Here is a 22,667-nt window from a genome sequence, read left to right as displayed (position 1 = left end):
CGTTTTGATAGAGAAATGCTGTTCTGGTAGTTCTACTTTTCATCCATAGTAACAACCACTTACTTAGCTATGGTCAGTTTCCACAGATCTACAGGTCCGGCTGTCTTAACTTCTGGTCTTCATGATCGACTGACGTGATCCATCCAAACCCAAACCGTCGGTATCTCAAAGGGGTAGATGATGAACTGTGGGGCCTTGCGATCAAAATCCGCGGCCGTGGCATTGTATCTGCTTACTCTGGATTTATGTGGATCCCCCCTGGCAAGTAATATCTAGTACGACTACTACAGTCTACTCCTGATTGAGCAATATAATGCGACTGCTACTCGTACGCGTCAATGGCCACTTGTCCCTTGCTCACACGACATTTACTAGCTTAATGATCTTCATTTTTGGTCAATCGGCTCGTCCTCCTTGTCTGTAAAAGACGACTATCTGCGCTACTACCTCGCTTAACTCACAATGACACATGAATGTCTCAAGGAATTTGTTTCCGCCACTCTTAAACCCCAGCGACATGCATACTTATGTTAGATAAGGCTCTACTCATCGTTCTGTCGTACAGTAGGATTCGCGGTTCATGTTGACCATAGCGTCGGACATTCCGGATTCGGAAGGAGCCAGATCTAACTTACCACTAGATCCCCATCTGGTTAGTAACGCAGAAGCTAAAAACAAACTGAGAGCATTTCCTCCTTTTCAACTATGTAATCTAGCTTTGGATGTGCAGGCAACACCACATTAACAGAGGACAATCACTACCATATCATCAGAATGACATTATCCTGCTCTGGATGAAATAGACCCCGCATTCAGGGATCAGGGCCAAGACCAAGATCTGCAGCTTGACATCACTTCACCCCAGCGGTGTCGCTCACTCAAGGGTTGGACCTTCCGTTGTTCTCCATCCCTTCTTCATGGGCTTTCCGCCCCCACGTAACACCGCTAGTTCAACCTCGGGGATTTGTCCGGGATTTGCCCTGCTGCCTAATTCCACATCACGGCATGGACACGGTCGTTCAGACTGGGATTGTCCAGATAGGGTTTGCACATGACTTTCCCTACTTCACAAGGCCATACAAGTCATGCATCCCTTACCGCTTTATGCCCTCGCTATACTTGTACAGCAAGAATAGCAGGAATAATCGTCCACCCAGTGAATCCTAGGTAGGAGAGGGTTTCTCAACCTAATTCCAGACAGCGAACATAGTCCCAGCAGCGGCAGAAGCGCATTATCCTGTGACTGCAATATACGGTTGGCCGCCGCGCACTCACCGCATATATGGTTGGCGAGATGGGATGCATGCAGATTGACATCTGATATCGCGACCGTTTACATCTCCTGAATGGCTTCCATCCTCATGCAAGCCTGCCGGGGCCGCCTATCCGTATTGAAAAGGGCAAGTGGCTCCGACCACAGGAAAGTCAATCCTCGGATTTTGCGCTTCCCCTTTGCCAGCTTAGTGCGGACAGAGGATAAACGAGGTATTGTACAACACAGACGACACGCACACAGCGAGAAGATGCGAAAATGGAAGACAGGAGCAGGAGAAGCAGCTTTATGGACGAACAATGGCATGCTTGATTTGCTGTGGGGTGAGCCCGGTGGGGTGAAGCATTACCTCATTTCCGGGCGGTCTCTTCATACTTCTTTACTCTTCTCCGAAGCCGGATGGGGTCCTTCCTACATGAAGAGACCCACAACTGTTCAACATGGATACTGGACAAAGTCCAACAATTGCACTAATCCAGATTCCACTGCCACCCCTTGTACTGCGACAAGAACCCTCGAGTTGTCTCTCAAGTCTCGAGTCTCTGTTAAGGAGAGGTTGACGCTCTCACAGAGATTTGAACTCCAGTAAGCTGTCAATTGACAAACTTTAGGGACATCACCATTGAATAGGTCATTTCTAGGCTACACAACTAATTACAGTGATATCTTCAGAGAAGATGCATATCCAAGGAACCTCCATTAGGCTTATCCAGCGTTCCAAGATTCTTGCTTTGTCGCGACGAGTTACTTATGATTCGGCCATATATCAGCTGGTCTGGAGCATAGTATAAGTACCAGAACGTTTGTTAATTGTAGGTATACCAGCATACAAGATGGCTTCGGTTCTAGAAGCAGAAATCTAAATGATCCTCTCTGCTCCTATGGGCTACTTCTGTTGAACCGGTACAACGCTGGGTTCTACCTCAGACAACAGACAATACTCACATCTATCCCCACGTCATATCCTTATACCTCTCTTGCACAAAGTGTGACCTCTTGGAAAGCACACAAGGCCATTTGCCTGAAACAGTTAGCGCCATGGACGGAGTGTATCCGACGCCGCACACCGCTCATCCATGATTGGCCAGCAACTCTACCGCCTTCCTCTCGAGAGATACTGCCCGTCTTCCGCTTCCAGCAACAGGCCTCATCCGCCGCGACGGTTGTTTCAGTTCAATCTCTTCCGCTGATCTTGTTGCAATTGACACGGTCCAGACTGCGCATACTTACCAAATACTTACCAACCTCGCACACGCGCTGCACTAGATCAATTGACCCCGTACGGAAGACGTCCGCTACCCCAACTCACGTCGCGCATGCTAACATCTACCGTCGCAGCAGCAGCACAGCAGAGCACCATGCGCAGCCACGACGAATTCGCCCTCGATCTCGACGCCGCCGACGCGACCGACGACCGGTGCAAACGCACCAAAACGACGCACGCCGCATCCCGCATCTGCTACGACTGGATGATCGTCTCGGGGAACTGCCACTACGCGCGCGACCGCGCCTCATTCACACACTACCGGGCGATGCCGCACCGAACCCGCGTCAAGAACAACATCTTCAATCCGCAGGAGGAGCTCGAGGTAGCCGGGGTAGGGACGGTCGAGCTGCGCGTCTGCCGGACGGTGCGCGACGGGGGCGCCAGCTCGCATGTTATCGTGCTGGAGGACGTGCTGCATATCCCGGAGGCGGTGTGTAATGGGTTCAATCCGCTGCTGTACGGGAGTAGCATGTCGTGTAACATGGAATATTGGGAGGGGGCGGATCGGCGAGGGGAGCCGGTGTGGTTTGCGGTGCCGTATGCTGGGGGGACGAGGTTGGTGTTGGCCGGAGACCCCAGCGGGGAGTCGGAGTTGATTCAGGGGAGGTATTATACGTTGAGTTTGTCCATTACGCCGCAGGAGAGGAGGGAAATCTTTGAGGCGATGGCTTGTTGATATGGCCTTGCATGTATTTGTAGCAACTATGTATATTATGATAGATGAATGATACCAGTTTTCTGTACTGCTTATTCCTGGTAGCAATTGAGCATCGGGCATTGAGAATGAGTGTACCTGCATTGTCCAGCACGGCAATTGAAGGATGCCTCAGCCTGTATCGGACTGAGTCGTGTGTGGCGGCTGATGTGCATTAGTCTCGGTCTCAGACACATCCAACTGGCCAACACGGGGATAGTCCGTCAGGTCAAGGAAACGGAGGAATCCCGGTCGATATTGGTGGATAATCTGCCCCTTCAGGATGTCGAGCTGTCGATCTTTACTCTGTCGCGGGCTAGCAGCATGCCTGAAACATGACAGGACCTGTGCGGAGTAGAATTGTGGTTAAGAGTGTACTGACAGCACAGTATGTGCGAGTTACAACTTGCAAGTTGTTCTGAATAACACGAAATTTCTACCAGAATGATAATAATTCATAAAGATCGAGAGGATAAGAGTCAGGCTGAGCGAGCGGGTTTTCGGACCGATGCCCGTGTTGGTTGGAGTTAGTCAAGCGAATGAAGGCATTCAAGTCCAGATAGACAGGATCCAAGCGTCTTTCCCAAGGGTTCGCTTGGTGATGTGGCGCTGTAATTAATAGTTCCACGAGGTTCCTAGAATCACTCTATTAATTCTGTCAATAGATTGAAGTCGATTCTAGTGCATCCCTCCCCACCATGTGGCTCAAGTCCATGCATTGACCGTTTTAAACCCGACTAAAGCACTAACATTCCCAATTGGAGACGGATGAATTCATCCACAGGCTGAATCCGTTGCAAGAGACTGGGACACTCGATGCGGGGTCCCCAGACCTCGTCTAGATCAAACACTCCAAGTGTTGATGCTGTCTCATGCTCCGTGTATGGCACAATTGGCATTGGAATGACGACCAACATGGCAATATCCCCGTCGATATGCAATTCGTCAAGTCTCCGGTCAGACTGTGTCTATTAGTCTTAATTTCCACCATGTCAGGAACAGAACCCAGGCTTGATGTCACTTGTCACTTGTCACCCAGACAGGCCTGGCTCAGGCTATAGCCAGAATCCCTGTCCAGACAATCTAGATCGAGTACAGGATACATTAAGTGAACGGACACCCTCCACCCAGCCTCTGTCTAGTGGACTCTGGTCGTCTGAGACACCATGGAGCGACTCGATAGCCACGACACAGCGCAGATGCTGTACTACCCGGATGACGCCTACATCCGGGGCATTAACAATGCCGCCCTGGCGATGGCGACCTTCCAGCAGAAGCCGAAGCTATGGAGCAAAAACATGTTCAAGGTATAGCCTTCTTCCTTTTGCTTCATCGCGAAACTAAGGATTAGTTATACTGGGCCATTGCGGTCGCCACGCTCAACTCGTGCATCAACGGGTACGACGGCTCGCTCATGGGCTCGATCAACAGCTACAGCCAGTACCGGGAGTACTTTGGCTTCGATCCGGAAGCCGGCACGCCCTCGACGGGGATCGTATACGCCATCTACACCATCGGGAACATCGTGGGGTCGTTCTGCGCTGGGCCGTTTACCGATTTTAGGGGTATTTACCCTCTCTTCACTTATCGGACGAGCTAACGCACACAGGACGACGCGTGGGCATGGCGCTCGGCGCCTTCTTCATCATCATCGGCACCATCGTCCAAGCAACCTGCACCAACCTCGCCGGCTTCATGGTCGGCCGCTTCATCCTCGGCTTCGGGGTCGCGACCTCCGCCACCGCCGGCCCAGCCTACGTGTCTGAGATCGCGCACCCGTCGTGGCGCGGCTCCCTAACAGGCCTGTACAACGTGCTGTGGTTCGCCGGCGGCATCCCGGGGACGTTTATACCCTGGCGCACGAGCATGATCGAGGGGACGATGAGCTGGCGGATCCCGGTGTGGGTGCAGATGGTGTTTTCGGGCTTGGTGCTGGGGCTCTGCTGGACCATTCCTGAGGTATTTTCCTTCTCTTTTTTCTGTAGATGCAGATGGTGATGTGATGCAGAGCCCCCGGTGGCTTGTGTCTCGCGACAAGCACGAGGAAGCCATCCGCGTGCTGGCCACGTACCACGGCGACGGCGACCGCAACGCCCCGCTCGTGCAGCTCGAGTACCGCGAGATGGTCGAGGATATCTCCAACACGGGCGCCGACAAGCGCTGGTGGGATTACCGCGAGCTGTTCAACTCGCGCGAGACGCGCTACCGCTCTATGCTGGTTATGTTCACGGGTATCCCCCTCCCCAGCTCCCCTGTGTCCATCCACCTTGACGGAGACAAGCTGAGCAAGTGGTAGCCTTCTTCGGGCAATGGTCCGGCAACGGCCCCGTCTCGTACTACTACCCGCAGATGCTCGCCGGCGCAGGGATAACCTCCAACTCGACACGACTGCTCCTGCAAGGCCTGCAGAACGTCTGCCAGTTCGTGGGTGCCATCTTCGGCGCGCTACTGACAGACCGGATGGGGCGGCGCGCGCAGCTCCTCACCTCGACAGGACTAATGGTCCTCATCTTTAGCATCATCACGGCGCTGAACGCCGCAAACGTCGAGACGGTTGATGACAGCGGCACCGTCATCGCCAAGAGCGCGGTGGTGGCGCGCGCGCAGATCGCCATGATCTTTATCTTTGGGTTCGTGTACTCGGCCGGCTGGACGCCGAACCAGGCGATGTACCCCGTCGAGTGTCTGCGGTACGAGTCGCGGGCGAAGGGGATGGGGATGAACAACTTCTTCATTAACATTGCCAACTTCTACAATACGTTTGTGACGGGGATCGCGTTCACGAGGGCCGGGTGGCGGTATTACCTGCTATTTATCTTCTGGGATGTGCTGGAGTTGGTGGTGATTTGGTTTTTGTTTGTGGAGACGTCGCGGCGCACGCTCGAGGAGCTGACTGCTATCTTTCAGTCGAGAAATCCAGTCAAGGCGTCGCTGGTCCGGGATGAGGTGTTGGTTCCGCAGGTGGAGCAGGAGGTGGAGATGAGGAGGAAGAATTACTATCGGAGGAAATATGATTATTGACTTCGTGACTATATACAAATATACAACATACATAACATAAGGACTGGAGGTCAACGTTCATTCCGTTCAATAATCGTCTCATGCACCACCTTGATCCCCTCCGTGCTGGGCTGGCTCGAGTCGTCCCAGTCCCTGCCCCCGCTGGCCGTACAGGTGGGCGGCTGCTGCCGCGACGTCGGCAGGATCATCGCCTCGTCGTTGATAGTATGCCACTGCGTGTCCGGGATGCTGAGCGGGTGCCGGAAGCGGCGCTTCTTGCTGTGGTGTGTCGTGTTCTCGCGCTCGCCTTCGGACAGCGGGTAGGCTGGGTAGCTCTTCGACTGGCTGCGGGAGCTGATGTACCAGCCTGCGCGGCGGGCGGCCCGGCGGAACAGGGGGTAGATCATGGGGGCGTTGCCGATGACCACGGCGACGAAAGTCTCGCGGCAGGCCCAGCTGCCGGCTTGAGAGGCACCGTTTGCGCCGGCCTGTCCGCTGTTTTAGCCAAATCTTAGCATTGGGGTGAATAACTTACTGTGACGATCAAAACGCAGCGGAGGATCCCCGCCGCCATGACGAAGATTCCACCGGAGAAGAGGACGAAGAGTTCGAGTTTCTCGCGCCAGGGGAGTCGAGCTTTGAAGAGCATCTACGGATGTTAGACGCGTCGATTTGTGGGGAACGGGGACGTACCGGAGTAGGAATGCTAATGAGGTATACATCCGTTGCGACATTCAGCGTGACCGTCACGTAGACATCAATCGGCGAGATGGCGGGTTGGCAGTGTACTGACATGTCAGTATAAGCAACCAATCTTTCAAGAGAGCAGCACATACAGCCAGGATCAGGGTATATCTGCCAATTCTTGTGCATGGGATGGCAGCCAAACAGAATCGACAAGATCACGGTCAGATAGGTCACCCCGATGGCAACGTAGGCCACCCGCACCCGGATATGCATATTGATCAGGCCGGCCCTAGACCGTCAGTGTCAGCGTCTATCTCCATAGAATGCGGGGAGACATACGTCAAGCGCGAGTAGAAGATGGCCATGCACGCCTTCAACAACCACAGCAAGGTCGTGTACAACGACCAGCCCAGCACCTGCGTCTTGGATCCGCCTATTCGTAGTCTGAATTCCTCCGAGTCGGGCGAGAGGGCGGCGCGCTGAGCATCGGTCATGGAGTTGTTGGCCAATCCTTTCCACCAAGCACCGACACAGTAGGCTGCGCCTGTTTCGAGGCCGTAGACCACCTGCATCAGTCATGTCAGTAGATGTCATGATGGAAGGGACATAGGGCATACTCCGGCCAGAGGCATCAGGTAATCATCGAGTTGGAAACTGTGGAATCCCACGGTGAAGATGCGAGCGATGATGCGAAGGATAATGACGACGATGGCGAGGGCGAGGAGGGTAAAGGCTTCGGTGGTGAAGCTGTCGGCCATGATGGCACACGAGCTGTTGCAGCTGTCTCAGCTGTCTCGTTATGGACAAGAGAATGAATGTGTGTAAGATCAATGACTGAAAGACTAAAAGAGCCCCTCGGGGGGAAGAGAAACAAGAAAGATATAGTTCGAGCACAGCAACAGTCAGATCCCGATGGTCCCGCCACAGACGATGTGTAAAAAGACAACTTGCAGGGCTGAACGACTCCTTGATTGATAGAGTCCGAGTCTGCAAATCCCTCGCAGAAACGGCGAGCAATCACGGGGGGCAACTATCTCTTGCCATTAGTACTGGTGTCCACATCTTATCCACTGTTCAGGATGAGGTCGAGAACGGTTGACTGATGCTCTGGCCGCTTGACACACACTAGGATCCTGGTCAGAGGCCATGTGGAGACGCGGCAGCTGTTCTTCAGTCATCAAGACCAATCCGGTTCCTGTTGAATGAGGATCGGCGGGGGATATGGAGCATCGGTGAAGTGACAGCACTAATAATACGACTAGCTATACCGAAGAGGCAGGCAAGCAGCCCTCTGAGTAGAAGCACTGCCATGACGGAGAACTTGGAAGTGGCTGCTAGAAACGAGGCAATTCCTCGTTGAGGAGAGTCAAACGAGGTTAGATGACGAACTCCTTGCGCAGATTTGAGTAGATTGACTTTGAAATCCTGATCTGATCGCATTGAATGTCAGTGTCCTGGAGTCTAATCAAGTCGAGGTGTCATATTCTATGATGTTTGATTGAGAAGTGACAGGTCATTTAAAAAGAACAAAGAAGAAGAACCAGTTTTTGTCAGCTTATCATTAACTAGTCAGTCAATTGTCATAAAAATCAGTCAATGATCCCTGCAATATTAAAAGAACCGTTATGGGTCCTGAGTCTTGCCTGCATAGACCGAGGCCCATACATGATCTGATATAACTCGTGTTTGATCACCACGTGAAATACCGCAAGCAGGTTCTAATTATGTAACTAGACAGCATTTGATATTTATATCCTCTGCAATTGAGAGAAATGGAATCTTCTACCTGGTGATCACAATTTGATATGCTTTTCTTCATTAGGTTATCCCTTGATGCACTGACCAGACAAGTGTCACTCGCAGACACTAACAAAGCCAGTTCTGCAGCTAAAAACACTAAGCGCACACTAATTCCAGTCCAGTAAGGATTGTCTTTTGCATTCTAAAGTACGTACTTTGTCTTGTGCAAACATCAGGTTCATGTCCAACTGTGCTCTGGCTTTCCTTTACCCCTTGTTACTTGCAGTCAGCTGTGTAAGCCACCAGACTAGACATGGAATTGACTGATTATTCGAGTATGCTGTACCACGATGCTTTACTCCAAAAGTCAATGCTCTGTCTACTAGTCTCTCCACATATAGTCTTCCTATCCCTAGTCCTATCACTAGTCGGGTAACTCCAGTCTACCAGCGGCTAGGAATAATTCCCCGCTGCCCGTGTCCTTTCCGTCATGCAAAATCTCCGTAGTCTGTCCTAGCTCAACTCTCAGACTCTGTCGTCTCTGTCGTCTCTGCTGCACAACCATGCACAATCCCTGGCTATAAGAGACTAATAATAAAAAGTCCAGACCCTCTTGTGTCCACTTGTCGCTCTTATCATCCATCTTCGCTGTCTGATTGCCTGACTCCTCGTCTACACATCACTTTCTGCTTCTTTGCCTTATTCTTACTTGCAGCAATTGACGCGGCAATTGCCCCCGATTGATTGATTTGTGAACTGTCAATTGAGAGTCCCACGATGGAGACGGTCGATTTGACGGTCATCGGTGCCGGTATGCTCTTCCTCTCAAATTGATTATCAGATACTAACAAATCAGGCTGGAGTGGGCTCGCGGCCATCAAGACCTATCTCCAGGTGAATCCGTCCAGCAATGTGCTCCTTCTGGAGGCTGCCTCGTCCATTGGAGGTGTGTGGGCCAGACACCGGCTGTACAAAGGCCTCAAGTCCAACAACATGCTGGGCACCTACGAATTCAGCGATTTCCCCATGGACCCCGAGACCTTTGGCGTCCAACCGGGCGAGCATATCCCCGGCCAGGTCATTCAGCAGTACATGGAGAAATTCGCCGAGCGTTTCCAGTTCCGCGATCGCATCCGGCTCAACACGCGCGTGCGATCGGCCGAACACCGTCCTGACGGCACCTGGCTGTTGACTACAGTCAGCACCGAAGAACAGGCTGACGATAAAGTGACCGAGATGGTAACGCGCAAACTCATCGTCGCGACCGGCATCACCTCGCAGGCCTACCTGCCCACCTTCCCCGGCCAGGAGACCTTTGACGCGCCGCTCTTCCACTGCCGCGATCTCCTCCAGCACGAGGCCGAGGTTCTACAGGAAGGCCGGCGCATCACCGTCTTCGGCGGCACCAAGTCCGCCTGGGACGCCGTCTACTCGGCCGCCACGTCCGGCGCGCAGGTCGACTGGGTGATCCGCGAGAACGGCCACGGCCCCGTTTGGATGGCGCCGCCGTACGTCACCCCGCTGAAGAAGTGGCTCGAGAAGCTGGTCACCACGCGCCTCCTGACCTTCTTCAGCCCCTGCATCTGGGGCCACGCCGACGGCTACCCGCGCATCCGCCGCTTCCTGCACGGCACCTGGCTCGGCCGCAAGATCGTCGACGCGTTTTGGGCCGTCCTCGCCAACGACGTCATCCAGCTGAACCGCTACGACGCCCACCCGGAGACCGCCAAGCTCAAGCCCTGGATCAGCCCCTTCTGGATCGCCGCCAGCCTCAGCATCCTCAACTACCCAACCGATTTCTTCGACCTCGTCCGCTCCGGCGCCGTGCGCGTCCACGTCGCCAACATCACCCGCCTCTCCCAAGGCACTGTCCACCTCTCCTCCGGCACCGACCTCCCCTCCTCCGCCCTCATCTGCTCCACAGGCTGGAAAGCCACCCCGAACCTCGACTTCCTACCTATCGGCCTAGACAAGGACTGCGGCTTCCCCTGGGCCGCGGACCCTATCCCGGAGGACCTCCTCGCCGCCGCTGACAAAGAAATCCTCCGCCGGTTCCCCCGGCTGCGCGACCAGCCCGCCCCGCCCAAGGACTACGCGCCGCTCGCGCCCGACGCCCCCGCCGCGGCCGCGCATCCCTTCCGCCTGGCCCGGTTCATGGTGCCATGTTCGCTGGCGCGGGAGCGCTCGCTGGCGTTCATGGGGATTACGATGACTATCAATACGACACTGGTCGCGCAGGCGCAAGCGCTGTGGATTACTGCGTTTTTCGGGGGGAAGTCTGTTCTCCGGCCGACGGAGAAGTGTCCGTCTGCCGTCCGGGCTGTCGACGAGGACGCAGATGCGGACAAGCTGGCGGAGCAGCGCGAGGACCTGGATCTGGTGTGGGAGACGGCGCTGCATAGCCAGTTTGGCAGGTGGCGGTATCCCGGGGGATTTGGGAAGCGGAACCCGGACTTTGTGTTTGATGCGATTCCGTATGTGGATTTGCTGTTGAAGGATCTGGGGGTGAGGAGCGTGCGGAAGAGCGGTACCTTGACAAAGGTGTTGAGTCCGTATGGCATGGAGGATTATCGGGGGTTGGTGGAGGAGTGGATGGCCGGCAATTCTCGTGACTGATACCCATACTTTCTTAGCTTTATATCTACTCTATTGTAATAATTACTGCATCACAAACTGCTCGAATATGCCCACACCCTCGTACAGCTCGCCCTCCACCTCGGCTGTCATCGTCCCCGTCCACCGCGCATAGTACTTCCCATCCCCAGCGACCATCGCCCCAAGAGTGACATTCACCTCCATCCCCAGGCTATAAACCACCCGGAACCCATCCGGCACGTCCCCAAGCACAGGCGGGTACCTCTGCACCGTCCCATTCCTCGTCGGCCTTACAGACACGACCCCCTCCTCACAACTAGACACCACAACCTCCCGTCCAACAGCCACATACCCACTCACCACTTCTGTCTCGTTTCCAAAAGGAAGCATATCAAACCAGACGACAGAGTACGGGCCCACCCGGCCCCGGCCCCAGTACCACGTCCGCACCGCCGCCCCAAACGGTCCATCCGACCAGTTCTGCGCACCAGCCGTTAGCCGGTAGCCCTCACAATCCACATCCACACTCGTACACAGAAAACACACCTTATCATGATACCCAACCCCAGTGAAGCGCACCCTCTCCCCACCCACCAAAACATCAACACTCGCCTCCGCATCGGGGAGGAGACTCGCCCACCCAATCCCAACGGTACTACCACCCAGACGCAGCCGGTCGTCACCGCAGGGTGTATGCGGGTTCGATACCTACACACATTAGCCAAGCTTCAGCTTTAGCTTATCCTCAGTGGAAGGGGGATGACTCACGGAAGATAACCTCATCGATCCATTCACCCCTGCTCCGTCAATAGCAATCTCATATTCTCCCTTCTCAGATCCAATCCAGGAAAAACCACTCCCGTGCCATACTCCCCGATTAACGTCACCGGCTGCATCGACCGTCGCGAGGGATGCGTCCGCGAACGCAGCGTAGCTCGTCCCGTTGGCGAAGGAGATCCAGAGGTAGGACTGGAGGACGGAGGAGGTATTTCCGGGCACGAGGAACGGAAACGCGGCGCGGGTGCTGGTGAAGCGGGTGACGACGAGAGAAACGTTCGGATTCGAAGAGGAGATGGCGTCAAAGTACCACCAGTCGAAGACGGTGGTGTTGATCGGGTGGACCTTGGGTTTGGAGAGGGTCGATAGGAGGGTGGAGGGGGTGGTGAAGGTGGCGGTGCTGAGGTTGGGGGATGGAGCGCTGGGGATGTTGATGTTATAGAAAGGGACAGGGGGTAATTGGGCGAGGACCAGAGAAAGAAAACCTAGTAGGAGGAACATTGTAGAGATTTGCAGAGGTTTGATGTGAGGGTCGTATCTTGGATGTTGGCAGGTATTTATGTCTTCTTTGTTCGTGTTCGTAGTTGCAAGGACTAGTTGCACTGTTCTTTGTCAGCCTGACACGCGTGGTGCCGATGACTCAGACTAATAGCAATTGTCTCGGTGATGTGAATGATGTGAATAAGTGAGTAAGGAATAGGAATAAGAGTAATCTACACAGTCAACGCTATAACCATCCAAAACCCATACCAAGGAGTTAGGTGCAAATAAGCCGCTCCATACGCAATAATATCAACATTCGCCATAGCCTCGTTCAACAACAATAGATAGATGGATAGAAATGGATAGAGATGGAAGACAAACTCGAAATCATCGCTAGTCCCCTACTCAACGCCTTGAGAACAATGCTCGTAGAAAACTGATCAGCTGTGCCCATTGCTATCGATGCTCTCCTTGTCCTCCTCCTTGACACTCGCTGTGCTCGTCTTATTCGACCCGTCCGACCCGTCCTTGCCGCATCCTTTGACCAGAATATGTCGCTAAAGAGTCAGCGCGAGAACAGAGAGAATTAAAAGATAGAGGGGAAATACCTTCAATGCATCCTTGCGGGAAAAGCTCTTGTCGCAATGCGTACATGGAAACGGCTTCACCGACAGATGAATGCGCTTATGTCGCTTCAGGTCGTGATTCCGGTTGAAGCTTTGCGGACACTGATCACACTTGAACGGCCGGTCGTTGGTCGGCCCCGGTTGATGGATGGGGTGTGGCGGATGCCCGCCGTACATCTGCTGCATGCTGGCCACGTGGCCGCTGTTGAAGCCCGGGAGTATGCCCGGCTGCATGCTGCCCAGTAGCGACATTTGGCTGTTCGGATGGTGGATGTTCGTCATCACCGGCCCGTTCATCGCCGGGAGCGAGTACGACGGCCAGGGCTGCCGCGAATAGCTCAGGTGAGGTGGTGGCCCTCCGGCCGAGAGGGTAGGAGTGGACGAGACGCGACCCGGCGGATGGATGCCGAGCCCCGGCTGTCCGTACGGCGGGAAACTGGTCTGGTGCGGGCTGTGCATCTGCTGTGCTGCACCGTAGACGGGTGCCGACTGCGATTTGGGTCCATAGGGATCATTCGAGGGGAGGAGGTGCGGAGACGGCCCTGGGTTGGGCAATCCCGTGGGACTGGCCAACATGGCGTGCGTCATGGCGGGATGCTGCGGTGTTGCGGCCGCCAGGCCTGACGGAGGAACGGAAAGCGATTGCTGGAACGGAGGAAGGTGGTGCATGTCGTACGGCTGTGCCATGCCTTCGGTCACGGGAGGAGACGTTGGTGGATTTCGGCTTAGTGGGTTTAATGTTGACGGTGAAAACGAGTCCCGCGTCGGATATGACTGGTTGGTCCCCGCACTCCACGKTTGACGCGGCGCAGCGCCGCCAGGAGTGCTCCCATAGCCACTGTGCCCCGACCAGTACGCCGTTCCATACGAGGGGGTCACGTCCGGGCCCGCAGACACGGTGCTCGTCGGCGCGGCCGTGCTGGGAGCGGTCACCTCGCCGGCCTGGGTCGATGCCGGCGGTGTCAACAGACTGTTCACACTGGGATGGGTTGGATGGTGCGCATTCGACTGAAGCGGATACTTGGGTGTCCCGACGTTGATCTGAAAGTTCGGCGGGGGCAGCTCAAAGCTGGGGAGCGTGGGCGCCGCCGGCCGCCGTGCGTTCAATGGCGGCGGGGCATTCAAGTCGCCCAGCGCCGTCCCCATGCCCGGCGGAGGGATCGCGAGGGCAGCCAGGTTGGCGGAGGTGTCTCGAGAAAAGGCGAGGGGTTGGTACAGCTCGGCCGTCGAGTCCGCGGCCGGAGGATGGGACAGAGTGGAGGACAATCCGTTGTCGTCCCCAACAGCCCAGAATCGACTGCCAGACAGGGCACCAGAGACGATGTCTGGGGGATCCAGGAGGGGCGAGCGGATCGCGCGAGAGCGATCGCTTTAAAGAATCGAGATTTTTGGCGTCAAATAGATATATTGATTCTTATATTGACGGCCCGTCTCGGTTGACTTGAGAATCCCGTTCGCTCTCTCGTTCCTGGCCTTGGGAAGTTGGACTGATGTGATAGTGTACCCGACTGATGTTCAGGGTCACCCAACAATTATACCGAGGACATACTCTGACCTCTTGTATCAAGTTGAGACTGTACAGCGCAAGCCTGAAAATGCGCAGAGCAGATATTGGATGTAGAGGCAATGGAGCTGATGGTATTTTGAAATTCACCAGGCGTCAGAGACATGCATTGTCTTGACAAAGCCGACCGCGCGATCAGAGGAATACGACGGCGGCCAAGTCTATCTTTGGTAATAATCAGCGATCGAGGATGCGCGAATGGACTCGATTCCTGACGACGACGGATCAGACAGGGAATCAGCAAAAGGCAGAAAGACTATCGTGGGGAGGATGATCGTGGGGTGAGGAGACTGTGGTCGTGAGTGATGGTGACGGCAATCGATGAAAGTGCTCAGATCGTGGTATTATTTGGAGGGCACTGATAGATAGAGTGGAAGAGAGGAAAGGGAAGAAACGAAGAGGCAGAGCCAGCGCCGGTAAATAATAATAACAAGAATAATATAAGGTAGAGGATAATAACAGCCAGCAATGGGAATAAAATAAAATAAAATACAAGACCAAACCAGCCAGACAGACAGACCAGACCAAATAATAAATGAAATGAAGAAGAAACAAGCACAACAACAAAACCAAAACCAAAGAGCGCGAGTATCCAGACCACTCTACGGCCAAAACCAGCGACTGGTCTGGGTCTGGCCAGCGCGGGGGAGGAATTTCGGGCGGGAAATTTTGGGTGGTCGTCTGGAAAGGGTCAAGTGCAAAAATAATAAAAATAATAATATTAATTCCTCCGTAATTCGGGGGGGTTAAAAAAAAGGGTAACGAAAAAGAAAAAATATGACCCAAAAAATGAAGGGAAAAAAAAAAAGGAAAAAAAGGAAAAACTAAAATAGATGGCGACAAAACGAAGAAAGAATGAGGTTTACCTGGAAAAGCTAGCTTAAGGGGACAAATTGATTATTTCAGGTTTGCTTCGAGAGTGGGCTTCAGCTGAGAATGATGCGTCCTCTAGCAGAAGAATAGGGGAAGATGAGTGTTTGATAGAAAAAAGAAAGTCCGCACTATCACAAGGAATAAGAATAGATACAGTGAGATAGATAGGTCGAAAGGAGATATCTCCTGGCTAATAATAATCGTCACTTCAGTCAAAGAGGGGACTGGGGACCGATCATCAGCAACGTGGTTGACAGGGCTCTCCAAGTTCAAGTCCCAAGAGATGGCCACAAACGAACCAGCAACCAGGTTAACAGTATCTAGACTAGACTGGAGACTACTCCTAAGGTAGTAACCAGTGCCACTCAATTTGCCCCATTGTTCTGATCATTCCACGGCTCTACGGAGTGTGCGTAAGGTATCTGGGTAATCTGGTATTATTCTCGTTCCAGTGCGACCAGCCGACCACATCGATCGAAGAGCTCACCCTACGATGATTGGTCGATAAGCATCAATCGCTGTCGAAAACAACAAGTACGAGTCGTCGTTGAAAGATCGCATTCTCTGTTGTATGGGCAAGCCTCCGTACGCCGTACTGTAAATCTGTAAGCCTAAGGTAAGTCAAAGTACCAGATATGTGGAGTAGCTGTCGATGATCGGATGGCCACCGGACCAGGACCAGCAGGGGATGTTGCTCAAGTCTCCTGTATGGTGGAGCAGAGAATAAGCTTAGCAGCGATGGACGATCGATTGCAAGACTGTACGTACTTTGATCTACAGTAAAGGTACGATTCTGAAGATCAGCTCTGAAGCTCCTGGATTCTCTTAAGTCTTCAGGGGAGGGAAAAAGCAAAGACACGAGCATTGACAGCGACAGACTCTCAGTATGAGATTACCACTCGGGTACCTCTGTACGGTAAGATACAGACGGTGAAAAGGGGCAATGCTCCTTGCGTCAACAGCCCAGATTGACAGTTCTTGAGAGCATGGAAGTGAGCCAAATCAATTGCTTCATCATGGAAATCAAGTCATCAGTATCTTTCGGATCCAAATGAAAGGCATCGTCGTCTCGATCATACTACTGGGTAAGCTGAGGCAGAATGTCATCCTGCTCTTCTAAGTGGCGGGCTTGTGTGTATGGCCCAGTGGAAATACCAGTCATACCGACCATGTTTAATTAGCCCACTGGAAGAATGCTCTGGATTGCGGTCGATAATTCCAGCATATTGCGCCGACCAAGGATTCTTCTAAGATTGCGCAAGTCTGGCGCATCACCATCCTCATCTTCTTCATCTTCATCATCTTCGACCAGATCATGGAGGGCAAATGTCCCAGGCAAACGCATCCCCGAGTCTGGTTCGCCTACCCATGCAATAAGAATTGTCCCATCTGATTGGCTAGTTATGTCCACGCGGCATCACCCGAGGTTAGGTGGTCACCTGAGATAACACCGCTGGACGGACTACCATAAGACATCCACAAATAATCAATGCAGACTTGCTCCGTACTAGTACGTAGAGGTCCAGCAATAATACGAGATGCCAGACGACCTGACCAGCTTCATGACAATCTGGGTAGCCTGAAGCGAGCGCGCCAGAGGAAACGGATTTTTCTCTGCCCAGCCAGGCTGCCTGGGCCCTTTCAGCCAAATCTCACTACCCGTTCCTAAAGTGCAGACTATTCCATTCTAGGACTAGTACATCCAAACCTAGCTCGGAGGGACCCACAGGCTTACTCTGCCTGTCGGCCTGCAGCCTGCAGCTGTGGTCCGTCCACTCGCTTGCTTCCGCTAAGTTTTGACACACACATTATTGAATATTGACTTTCTTCTTTTTCACTTCATTTTACTCTGTATGTGGATGGGAATAGAGTTATCCAACCAGTGAGTATATGATCTGATGCAGATAGTCTGGATAACGGTTGGTGGTCGAACCAGACACAGAAAAGAAAAAAGAAAGACATACAGTCACATGATTAGCCCCAGCCTTCGTCCCGGTGACCACAGGCCAGCATCCCATGGTTCACACAGACGCAGCCGAGGACTGAGCGAATCAGCGCTGGCAAATCCGGTCTCGGGCCTCTTGGCTCAAGCTCTAGACTAGCCTCTTAGCCTCTTTGTCCCGTGCCTAGGATTAATACAGTTAGCTTGAACGGACCCCGATACGTTGACAGAGTTCTTATTTATTATTTCATTTATTCTGTAATTCTGTACTTGAGGTATTGATTGTTCTGTGGATGGAGCAGACCCGTTAGAATTCAGCTGAACCTAAATCGTAACTCTGCGTTTCTTGTATAGAGCCTATGGACTAGGTACTAGTAGATAGGAATACGGGTGGCCCATGAGGCTAAGCCCCATGAGTAACTACCGGGAGCACCAATCTGTCGGAGTCGGGGGGCGTTGTCGAAGGAGATCGGGGTGGCTGCCACGGTCAGTGTGACAGGTGGCCTGAACATTACCAGATGTACCAAGTCCCTACCAGTGCCTTGACGCCTTGAGGCTGTTTTGGCTTTTAACAATGTAGGGGCAGTGCACTGTGCAACCGCCACATCCATCCTGCTTTTCGGATGAGTTACCAGCGATCAGTGATGACCGTTTCGGATCATCCGAGGTCAGACTGCTTTGACTCCGGGCCTTGACCCTTGACCCTTGACCCTTGACCCTAGGCCTTATTATCAGGCTACTGCAATGACTTGTCATCTCGGCCGGAGGTTTGCAGCTCTACTTGACTGGGAAATGCTCCGTGGTCCCCAAGGTACGGAGAACGGGGTACCCTCTCATATCCATTTTTAACCGACAGCCCTTCATGTGTGCCTCTCCAGACTATCTGTACTCCGTATATATGCACATGTCCTCACTTAATTCAGATCTTAGAATAACCGATACCCCAGCTGTTCTGATCTGATTTCTTCCTACAGATCCCAAAAACCAATCACATACCTAATTTACTCGTGGAAAATGCCTAATCCTGCTGGCCAGGACAGACACACCGAGGCTACCAGCCGTAGTCGTATGCACGTACGAGCACACTAGCTCAGAACGCGCGGCTTGGACCTATCACAGTGCTAGGTAATCGAGTTAGACAACAGAGCAAGCACTAGCAGAAACCACCATCAGAGGACTAAAGCTAGCGACTAAAGTACAGTTTATGCTTTACTAGAGTCTGGTGGTGGTGATTTAAGCTACGGCCAGTCACAGCTATTTGCGTCTATTACCGGCTCGTCGCTCCGACATATGATGCATATGAATTCAGAGAACTCATGGAAATGGACTCCGTGCGCTGTGTACGCTGTGTCTACAGTAGTGTCTCCATAGTAGACGTAACTCTTTTCCGACCGTTAGTTGGTATTATTATCTGCAGGGTTCAACGGTCAGTCCCCGTCTGTTTATTTCTAGTTATACATATACATATGTAATACTTTCCTTCGACTTAAGCAATGTCCGACTAGACGAAAGTGGAATATCATCTCTACGGGATTATCTTACGCGAAGACGGATATTATTATATACTCCGTAGTATCCTTCGTAGGAATAGATAAGTATTTAAAAGCCCGTCGAACCGGTGTTCGTCCACTGTGGAGTATGGACTGTGCCCTGTGGACTGGCCAGCTGGGACTCCTGCATCATGCAAGGATCCAGCGGGGGAATCGTCGCAATGTGACGACGTCGCAGCGCGGAAGGCGGCTGGACTGGTCTTTGCATTTGCTGGAATCATTCGCTGGCTTTGGGCATAGTGACGTCCTGTATATAGTTGGTTAAATTGAGAGGTCATTCATATTGAGCGGAATGAACAAGGACAAGACTGTGCAAAAGCATGGAAGAACGAGAAAGGGCTTGAAAATACCAGTCAACCTGCAAACTGCTGAGTCTGGATTGGCGAGACCAGTCTAGACTTACCCTCAGATCAACAGGGACAATCACCGCATCTGCACAAGTATGGAGTATCGAGTGGTATACATTCCTGGGACGATATCTGCATAATCTCGAACCTGGTGATTGAGGCACAACATCTCGATACCGCGACCGGACTGTTCACTCTTAGAGCAGTCTACCTCGTCATCAAGAGTACTATGCTCATGCATCATCTACATATACATCGTACTTGTATCGACTGCCCGGGTGATCCTCGCGCAGCCCCTTCTGTCCCTTCCCGTACACCCGCTCGCGCGCCGTCAGGGCGTCTGCCTCCTGCGCCGGTTGCTCCGGGTACAGCCCTCGCCTCCTCAGTTCCGGAACCAGCAGCTCGACGACATCCTCAAAGGTCCCCGGCGTCGACACATGGCCGATGTTGAACCCGTCCAGATCCGCCTCCGCGATCCACCGCTCCATCTCGTCCGCAACGGTCGCCGCGCTGCCAATCGCCACGGGGCCCAGACCGCCGATCGATGCCTTCTCCGCCACCACTCGCGGCGTCCACCGCGGGATGTCCTTGCTCGTGGTCGTGAACGCGTCCAGGATACTCGCGATCCGGCCCGCCTCGACCGAGTCCGCCGCCGTGATCTCCTGGTCGAGCGGGATCCGCGAGATATCGATGCCCGTCCATCCGCTGAAGAGGACGAGACCCCCAACCACGGACGCGTACTTCTTCAGCTCCTCGTATTTGGCCTGTCCCTCTTCGTCCGTCCGTCCCAGGATGGGCGTAAACGTCGCAAAGATCTTGATCGAGCGCGGATCCCGCCCCTTCGCCGCTGCCAGCTGGCGAATCCCATCGACTTTGGGCCGCAGCACCGCCGGCGAGTGGCTCGAGACGAAGATCGCTTCGGCGTGCGTGGCAGCAAACTCCGAGCCCGCTGGTGACGTGCCCGCCTGGAAGAGAAAGGGCGTCCGCTGCGGGGACGGGTCGACAATGTGCGGCGTCTCAAGCGTGTAGTATTTCCCCTTGTGCTTGATGGTGCGCACTTTGTCCGGGTCGATGTACGAGTCTGTCGCCGGGTCCGGGGAGACGGCGTCCGGGGCCCAAGAGCCTTCCCACAGTCTGTGCTGGTCAGCCATTGTCGTCATCAATCAAATCACTGGTTGATATACTTGTACAGCACGCGCAGGTATTCGTCCGCCTGCCGGTACCGCTCATCATGCTCGATAGGACTGTCTAGCCCGATAGCCTTGAAGGCTGCCTTCTTGTACGAAGTCACGATGTTCCATCCGAACCGGCCCTGCGTCATATGGTCCAGTGTCGAGAACCGCTTGGCCAACAGGAACGGCACCTCCGAGGAGGTCGACGAGGTGATCGCGAAGGTCAGATGCTTCGTCACTGCTGCCATTGCCGAAATGGGCTGCGTAGTCACATCAGTATCCCACATACACTGTTCTCCAGGGTTGGCAAAGACATACAATCGACGGATCAGTCACGGGCCATTGCGCCGCCCGGCGAATGCACTCGTCGAGCTTCCCCTGGTACGTGTCGTGTCCTCCAAAGGTATCAGCCAGGAACAGCGCGTTGATTCCGCCGCGCTCGAGAAGCTTCGCCAGCTCAATCCAGTACTCTAGGGTGCGCTTCGTGGCGGATTTATCATTGGGGTTCTGTGCACAATCCAGGTCAGTCAGGCGCAGGAAGCAATTAGATCCGTTCTTACTTTCCATTGCCCGGGGGATAAATGCCCCACGGTGCTCATATCAAACGCATTCAGCAGAATGTGTTTTTTGCCATTCTGGCCAGATGCACTACCCGCGCTATCTCCCATTTTGACTGTAGATTTGGAGCGTTTCTGTCGACTCTGAGCTTCCTGATCCAACGTGCCGACAGTAGATATACACAATCCTTCTTTCATCTCTTCAATGGGAAGCACGTAGCTTCCATGACCCCGCATCCATTCGCCATTGCTTGGTGTCATCACGCAAGACTCGCGCGGGGAACAGCTGCTATAAGATATTTCCACGACGTGATTCGTCATTATCTCCACAATATTCGCGACCTGCTAGCATAATGGGATGCTTCTGTACGTGACTGCGTAGCAGTTTCTCCTGCAGCGTGTGGGTTGATATGCATTGCGCATGTGGTGGTGATGATTCCATCATATGTGCTGATGGTGCGACATGATTGGGTGAGTCGGTCTAGTAGGATGGTAACTATGGCCGGGGAAGATCATTGATTCGGAGATATCCTGTTTCATAGCATTATCGCGTTTGCAGGGTAGTTTTGAATCAATGCATGCAAGCAATTGCCTGGTGATCTTGCCTGCATGCAGTGGCGTTTCATCATTCGTCTACATACTGCCCTTCATATATATTTCCATGCTGTATATTTGCCAATTCTATTATACTGAGAAATTATATCATCGTTGGCATCTACTTCTCCGGATAGACCTGCAAGGTTGCTCGATCACCAGGCTCAATGTCCCTCGTTTCGTCTGAGTCGCTGATGTAGGAGTTACCTTCCGCTCTTTTCAGGTTTCTCCTGTAGGCTATTAGAAGTAATCAAGGAAAGTGGGACAGAGTGCATACTCCTCTCGTCGGGTGAAGAACTGAATGGCATGAGCCAGTATAATTAAGCATATGGCGTTACCGAGTACGAACGAGTACCCTTTAGTGAATCGAGGAGCCTCGACAGTCTTGAAGACTAGCAAGGGCGTCCACGCGGTCGTTGATTGCGAGACGGCATTCAAAATGATCAGTGCCACCGCTCGTTCAACAGGCGAGTAGCGCAGTTGACTGTTAACCCAGCCGTAGAGCACACTGGACATAGCGACGGCAGAATAGGTTGTGGCAAATGCGAACCAGAGCGCGGACTGGGGGACATCCCATACGACGAGTATCACCAGCCCGATGATGTTCCAAGTGTGTGCAATGGTGATAGCCCAGGCAGGGCCGAACAAAAGATCCGATGAGAAACAGATGAAGAGCGTGTAGAAGATCCCCAATGCTGGAGAAATCGCGTTGAGCTCGTTGATGCGACTGGTCGAGAATTTCTTGAGACTTTTCAGCCAGAGAAGATACCCTCCTGTAGTGGTGTTGACGCTTCCGTTCCAGAAGAAAATATCCAGCAGGAGTAAAGCCCAAAATCTCCAATTGCAAGCAATGTTCAAGAGCGCCTTCCATCGGAAATGTTCCTGTACACCATGTCCTGCTCGCTGAAGTCGCTTTTTGGCGAGAT

At 53.2% G+C, this 22,667-nt stretch overlaps 8 protein-coding genes across 8 annotated transcripts in view; 3 read left to right on the top strand and 5 right to left on the bottom strand.

Moving 5' to 3' along the window:
• Nucleotides 1-2,631: 2,631 nt before the first annotated feature.
• Nucleotides 2,632-3,573, top strand: Asppvi_009204 (uncharacterized protein; the record flags this gene model as incomplete). The annotated part of the gene is made up of 2 exons (XM_043305062.1): nucleotides 2,632-3,211; nucleotides 3,347-3,573. The coding sequence occupies 2 exons, from the start codon at nucleotides 2,632-2,634 to the stop codon at nucleotides 3,571-3,573; spliced, it is 807 nt and encodes a 268-aa protein (XP_043160997.1).
• An 827-nt stretch (nucleotides 3,574-4,400) lies between these two features.
• Nucleotides 4,401-6,255, top strand: Asppvi_009203 (putative MFS lactose permease; the record flags this gene model as incomplete). Its single annotated transcript, XM_043305061.1, has 5 exons — nucleotides 4,401-4,541; nucleotides 4,586-4,799; nucleotides 4,844-5,193; nucleotides 5,243-5,465; nucleotides 5,531-6,255. 5 exons carry the CDS (start codon nucleotides 4,401-4,403, stop codon nucleotides 6,253-6,255), a joined length of 1,653 nt encoding a protein of 550 aa, XP_043160996.1.
• A 50-nt stretch (nucleotides 6,256-6,305) lies between these two features.
• On the bottom strand, nucleotides 6,306-7,679 carry Asppvi_009202 (uncharacterized protein; the record flags this gene model as incomplete). Its single annotated transcript, XM_043305060.1, has 6 exons — nucleotides 6,306-6,722; nucleotides 6,770-6,883; nucleotides 6,928-7,022; nucleotides 7,071-7,210; nucleotides 7,261-7,487; nucleotides 7,539-7,679. The coding sequence occupies 6 exons, from the start codon at nucleotides 7,677-7,679 to the stop codon at nucleotides 6,306-6,308; spliced, it is 1,134 nt and encodes a 377-aa protein (XP_043160995.1).
• Nucleotides 7,680-9,438: 1,759 nt separating this feature from the next.
• Nucleotides 9,439-11,277, top strand: Asppvi_009201 (flavin-binding monooxygenase-like protein; the record flags this gene model as incomplete). Its single annotated transcript, XM_043305059.1, has 2 exons — nucleotides 9,439-9,472; nucleotides 9,518-11,277. 2 exons carry the CDS (start codon nucleotides 9,439-9,441, stop codon nucleotides 11,275-11,277), a joined length of 1,794 nt encoding a protein of 597 aa, XP_043160994.1.
• A 42-nt stretch (nucleotides 11,278-11,319) lies between these two features.
• Asppvi_009200 (uncharacterized protein) lies at nucleotides 11,320-12,534 on the bottom strand (the record flags this gene model as incomplete). Its single annotated transcript, XM_043305058.1, has 3 exons — nucleotides 11,320-11,736; nucleotides 11,803-11,964; nucleotides 12,025-12,534. 3 exons carry the CDS (start codon nucleotides 12,532-12,534, stop codon nucleotides 11,320-11,322), a joined length of 1,089 nt encoding a protein of 362 aa, XP_043160993.1.
• A 422-nt stretch (nucleotides 12,535-12,956) lies between these two features.
• On the bottom strand, nucleotides 12,957-14,816 carry Asppvi_009199 (putative C2H2 finger domain protein; the record flags this gene model as incomplete). Its single annotated transcript, XM_043305057.1, has 3 exons — nucleotides 12,957-13,073; nucleotides 13,125-14,511; nucleotides 14,797-14,816. 3 exons carry the CDS (start codon nucleotides 14,814-14,816, stop codon nucleotides 12,957-12,959), a joined length of 1,524 nt encoding a protein of 507 aa, XP_043160992.1.
• Nucleotides 14,817-19,651: 4,835 nt separating this feature from the next.
• Nucleotides 19,652-21,258, bottom strand: Asppvi_009198 (xenobiotic compound monooxygenase, DszA family; the record flags this gene model as incomplete). Its single annotated transcript, XM_043305056.1, has 4 exons — nucleotides 19,652-20,552; nucleotides 20,603-20,850; nucleotides 20,909-21,097; nucleotides 21,151-21,258. The coding sequence occupies 4 exons, from the start codon at nucleotides 21,256-21,258 to the stop codon at nucleotides 19,652-19,654; spliced, it is 1,446 nt and encodes a 481-aa protein (XP_043160991.1).
• A 604-nt stretch (nucleotides 21,259-21,862) lies between these two features.
• The window catches only part of Asppvi_009197 (putative MFS transporter Seo1), a gene marked incomplete at both ends in the record, with an annotated part of 1,833 nt that continues 1,028 nt past the window's right edge, over nucleotides 21,863-22,667 (bottom strand). Inside the window, 2 exons of the mRNA XM_043305055.1 lie at nucleotides 21,863-21,971; nucleotides 22,019-22,623. Coding sequence (XP_043160990.1) covers nucleotides 21,863-21,971; nucleotides 22,019-22,623 — 714 coding nt within the window. The remainder of the gene's footprint in view (nucleotides 21,972-22,018; nucleotides 22,624-22,667) is intronic.

Source organism: Aspergillus pseudoviridinutans (genome assembly GCF_018340605.1).
Source record: "Aspergillus pseudoviridinutans IFM 55266 DNA, scaffold_6, whole genome shotgun sequence".
NCBI classification, from domain to species: domain Eukaryota; kingdom Fungi; phylum Ascomycota; class Eurotiomycetes; order Eurotiales; family Aspergillaceae; genus Aspergillus; species Aspergillus pseudoviridinutans.
Note: the sequence above shows the minus strand (reverse complement) of the source record. Positions and strands in the feature narration are given on the sequence as shown.